The 5248-nt window shown below is 38.9% G+C and overlaps 1 protein-coding gene across 1 annotated transcript; it reads left to right on the top strand.

Annotated features, from left to right (window-relative positions):
• Positions 1–578: 578 nt before the first annotated feature.
• On the top strand, positions 579–5008 carry LOC127661300 (extracellular calcium-sensing receptor-like). Its single transcript, XM_052151931.1, has 6 exons — positions 579–748; positions 991–1276; positions 1369–2187; positions 2381–2602; positions 3693–3816; positions 4104–5008. Exons 1-6 carry the CDS (start codon positions 579–581, stop codon positions 5006–5008), a joined length of 2526 nt encoding a protein of 841 aa, XP_052007891.1.
• The last annotated feature ends 240 nt before the right edge of the window (positions 5009–5248 follow it).

Genomic DNA, 5248 nt, shown 5'->3' with positions numbered 1-5248 from the left:
ACTATTAGGTTTTTGTAGTTTTTTGCCCTTATCTTGCCGCATTTATTATTTACGGGGGATCATTCATTAAGCAAAATATAAATTTTTATGAGGGTGGGTGTCTGAGGCATATTGACATAAAAGGTTTGTGATTAACCATATTTAATTTTTTCTCAAAATGTGTTTTTTCAAACCAACTTTCACACCATTAGGATTGTTTGTGCAAAGAGTGGTGCATTAATGTTTTATTTTTGGGGTGTGTGCATTTACTGTGAGTGATATGATTTATTTCCGTTTAGTGATTTCCTCAAGGGAAGTATATGGATAGTTTATGCAAGGTTGCTTTAAAGGAGCAGTATAAAGGTGGGCTTGGGTGAATCTTGTGTAGACTAAGTTAGGAGTGAGCTAGAGTGTGTCTTTATGTATTTGTATGTATAACTGCCAATACAGGTATGTCATGTAGAAAATGCCACTGTGGTGTGCATTAAAGCTGTAGAGTGGTGTATAACATGGTTCAAGCTGTAAAGTTCATCAACAAAGAAAGGATGACGTTTCAGGGTGCTTACATGTGTTTAATGATGTTGTACATCAGCACTACGATGTCTTCCCAGCTTCTTCAGACCTGCCGACTTATCCGCAGCACCTCAGACCTGCCTGTGCTGGCCAGTGAGGGAGATATCACAATCGGTGGCCTATTCTCTCTACACGACACTGTGCTAAATGTTCTGCAATCTTTTACTGCAAAGCCACATTCTACGCAGTGCTCGGGGTCAGTCAATCAATGGATTCCTACCATAAAACATTACAATGCTGAATTGATATTTAATGGCTTTTCTTGGAATTTTTGTTTATTTGGATATTACATTTGAAATTTAAGACTTGTATTCTGTGTCTTAATTCTAAAGTATTTTGTTAAGCATTTTTTGTTGATAGTTAAGCCATTTAGAAATGTTAAAAAAGGTAAAATAATATAATAATTTGGTGATTATTTGATGTTCTCTGTCCCAAAAGGTTTAATTTTCGAAGCTTTAGATGGATGCAGACAATGATTTTTGCCATAGAGGAGATCAACCGAGATCAACGCCTCCTGACCAACTTAACTCTGGGTTATAAGATTTATGACTCATGCAGTACACATTTCCATGCCCTCCACACAGCCTTGGCCCTGATGAGCAAGAATGAAGAGGGCAAACAGAATCCAGAGTGCCGAGGCAGAGTGTCTGTTCTCATTGGTGATGGAGGATCAACATTATCCCTAGTGGTTGCACGCTTTCTAGGTGTTTTTCATGTTCCACAGGTGAGTTGTGCATTTTTAATGCAACTGCATATTATTTCAAGGTATATTCATGTTCTTTAATACTGTATATTATTCCCTCTCCCGTCCTCTAGGTAAGCTATTTCTCCAGCTGTGCATGTCTTAGCAATAAATTAGAGTTCCCTGCATTTCTAAGAACAATGCCCAGTGACTTTTTCCAAGTGGATGCTCTTGCACAACTGGTGAAACACTTCGGTTGGAGCTGGGTTGGGACTGTTGCGGGGGATGATGCTTATGGTCGTGGTGGTGCCCAAATCTTTAATGATGAGGTGACCAAAGTAGGTGCATGTATTGCTTTTTATGAAATTATTCCAAAAAACCATGAACAAGCAGAAATGTCCAGGATTGTAGAGAGGATTTATGATTCAGGGGCCCGTGTGGTGCTGGTCTTTGCTCTTGAGCAAGATGCAAGGGCTCTCTTCTCGGAGGCCCTACGACAAAACCTCACTGGAATCCAATGGCTGGCCAGCGAAGCCTGGATCACAGCGGCCGTCCTCTCCACCCCTGAATTCCACTCCATCTTGCAGGGCTCCATGGGCTATGCCATTCGCAGATCTGATATTCCCGGCCTGCAGTCTTTTCTGCTACGGCTGCATCCTTTCAAATACCCTCAGGACCCATTCGTTCTGCAATTCTGGGAAGAGATGTTTAAGTGCTCTCTAGGTAAAGGCATTGACAGTTCCTCTCTTAGACCCAACTGTAATGGCTCAGAAGTACTGGCCAACACAGGTAACATCTACTCAGATGTCTCTCAGCTCAGAATCTCCTATAATGTTTATAAGGCAGTTTATGCCATTGCTCATGCTCTGGATTCAATGCTGCACTGTGAACCAGGCAAAGGACCATTTGCAGGGGGATCGTGCCCCAACTCCAGCAGCATACAGCCATGGCAGGTAAACAAAAATCTCAATTAATTTTTTTATTTCACCTTTATATGTGCTGTTACTTAAGATTTATATCTCATTGAGTTTAATGTTGTTAATATAATGAAGGTGGAGCTGATGTTACTGTTTCTGTTTTAAATTACCTCTCTCGATCCCTCTCTTATTCGATTTTTCTGTTTCTCACTCATTCACACACATGCAGCTCTTGCATTATTTAAAGCATGTCCACTTCACTAATGAGTTTGGTGAGGAGACTAAGTTTGACAATAACGGAGATCCTGTGGCAATGTATGATCTCATCAACTGGCAGCTCAGTGGCAATGGAGTGGTGCAGTATGCCACTGTGGGGAGGTTTGATGAAACGATGCAGCTTAAACTAGTGATTGAAGAGAAAAACATCACCTGGAATGGCAACCAGAGACAAGTAATACTCCACAGTGAATTATGGTTTAATTTTTATGTTATTAGTTATCTGTAAGATCTTTCATTCTTCAATCTGGTTCTTTTTTCTTTTTCTTTCCCTCCATTTCCATACATACAGTGAAGTCCAAAAGTGTGAGACGACAAAAAATCTGGGACTTTTTTTTTTCATTTAAAGGAATATTCCAGGTTCAATACAAGTAAGGCTCAATCGGCAGTATTTGTGGAATAATATTGATTACCACAAAAGTTAATTTTGACTTGCCCCTCCTTTTCTTTAATAAAAGCTAAAATCCGGGTTACTGGGAGGCACTTACAATGGAAGTGAATGGAGCCAATCAGTAAATGTTAAAATACACATTGTTTCCAATGTGTAGCAACAAGACGTAAAAAAATATGCATGTCAACATGATTTTAGTGCAATAAAATCACTTACTATCCTTTTCTGTGTAAAGTTATAGCCAATTTTACAACTTCATTGCCATTACAATATAAAGTCAACAAACCCTAAAACCTTAAAATGACTGTAAATATTACGATTTTAAAACTTTACATCTCAAATAATACATTATTATTAACAGAATAATTACTGTAAGTGCTTTTATAAAATTACATAAAATGAAAGTTTTGCCTTTAAACCCTTCACAAAGAGGCCCTTAATCAATTCCATTGTAAGTGCTACACTGTAACTTTGCTGTTTGCTTTATTTAAAAAATAAAAATAAATCTAAATAAATGTTTTTGGTATTTAGCATTATGGCATACATGCTGTTGATTGAGTTTAACTTGTTGCACACAAGATACGCTTTAGAACATTCTCAAATCATGCTGGATAACATGGATCATCAGGTTGTGCAAAGCATGTGGAGTCCATGCTGTCACCAAAATGGGGACATAACAAATTCCAAAAAATTCTGAAATAACTTTTCAAATTTGTACTGATATAACTTTTTATTTTTATTATGAAAAATGAAAAAAAAATATTAAATTAGACAAATCTAGAGATTTTCAGTCTTTTCTCTTGTATTTGCAGGGTATTTAAGTATTAATTTTATGATGTATATCTCTGTAGTTGATCTGCTCTCTGAATTGCAGGTCCCTGTGTCTGTCTGCAGCACCAGCTGTCCTCCAGGCACAAGAAGGGCTACCAGGCCAAACTTTCCTCTCTGCTGCTTTGACTGCATTCTCTGTGCAGCTGGGGAGGTTAGCAATCAGACAGGTGTGTCCCCAATCAGCTCAACTCTGCTGATGTTTGTGTGTGTATTCCAGAACTATAGCTATGGAGGACATACAAGTACGATTACATGTTTAGTGTAAAATAAAATTTGCCACTATGGACAAAGAAAGCATGATAGGAAAGGAAAAGATTTGTTTTCTATGTTTTCTTTTCTTTTTTCTTTATTTTCGATTTTTTAACTCTAACATATTACACAATTATATGTACACAAATACTTCTAATGGTTGTGGTATTTAAAACAAATTAAATACTGTTCTTTTATGTATTAGATGCCTTAGAGTGTGTAAAATGCCTGCCTGAGTTCTGGTCCAATACTAGAAGAGACACCTGCATCCCAAAGCCGATCGAGTTCCTCTCCTACAGTGACACCATGGGCATCACTTTGATGGCTGTGGCGCTCCTGGGGTCCTGTTTTACACTCGCAGTTGTTCTGATATTTGCCTGCAAACGCAACACACCCCTTGTCCGAGCCAACAACTCTGAGCTCAGTTTCCTCATTCTCAGCTCACTGTGGCTTTGTTTTCTGTGTGCACTAGCTTTTATTGGGCAGCCCACGTCCTGGTCTTGCGGGCTTCGCCACACTGCATTTGGTATTGCATTCTCTCTCTGCCTATCCTGCATCCTGGGTAAGACTGTGGTGGTACTCATGGCCTTCAGAGCCAATAAACCTGGCAGTAATGTTATGAAATGGTTTGGCCCACTGCAGCAGCGTGGCATTATCTTCTTGAGCACAGCTGTGCAAGTGGTGATTTGCTCCACGTGGCTGTGCGTGGCACCTCCCATCCCAATCAAGCTCATGAACCGTGAAACTGCCAGGATTATCCTTTTGTGTGATGTGGGTTCTTCGATAGCCTTCTCCCTGGTGTTGGGCTACATTGGACTGCTTGCAGCTGTTTGCTTCCTACTAGCCTTCTTTGCTCGGAAGCTCCCAGACAATTTCAATGAGGCTAAATTCATTACTTTCAGTATGTTGATCTTCTGTGCTGTGTGGATTGCATTTGTTCCAGCATATGTTAGCTCACCAGGGAAGTACACAGTGGCTGTAGAGATTTTTGCCATTCTAGCCTCTAGTTATGGGCTGCTGCTGTGTATCTTCACTCCAAAGTGTTACATAATTTTGCTTAGACCTGAGAAAAATACAAAGAGATATTTGATATCAGATAGGAAATATTGAAATACTTACTGTAAGTCAAACTTTTCTAAAAATGAAAAATAACCTTTCCACTGTTTATACTGCAATGACATATGTTATATCTTGCTCTCCCCTGCACCCACCAATAAAATGTTTTTAATTTCTTTCCATACTTTATGAATGATTCATAGAAATAAACTGTTATCATTTCCCACAACATTAATTTAGCACTTTATACACTAAATGGTTATGACCCCGATTAAATCTTATTTTATCTGCATT

This window comes from Xyrauchen texanus, chromosome 21, assembly GCF_025860055.1.
Source record: "Xyrauchen texanus isolate HMW12.3.18 chromosome 21, RBS_HiC_50CHRs, whole genome shotgun sequence".
Lineage (NCBI taxonomy): Eukaryota > Metazoa > Chordata > Actinopteri > Cypriniformes > Catostomidae > Xyrauchen > Xyrauchen texanus.
The sequence above is the reverse complement of the archived record's forward strand: the minus strand, read 5'-3'. Positions and strand labels throughout refer to the sequence as shown.

Excerpts from the sequence above, each read along its gene's own strand:
- LOC127661300 (XM_052151931.1), top strand. The coding sequence starts at position 579 with ATGTCTTCCCAGCTTCTTCAGACCTGCCGACTTATCCGCAGCACCTCA. Across the intron at positions 2,188-2,380 it reads GCAGCATACAGCCATGGCAG|CTCTTGCATTATTTAAAGCA; the intron begins GTAAACAAAAAT and ends ACACACATGCAG. Across the intron at positions 2,603-3,692 it reads GGAATGGCAACCAGAGACAA|GTCCCTGTGTCTGTCTGCAG; the intron begins GTAATACTCCAC and ends TCTGAATTGCAG.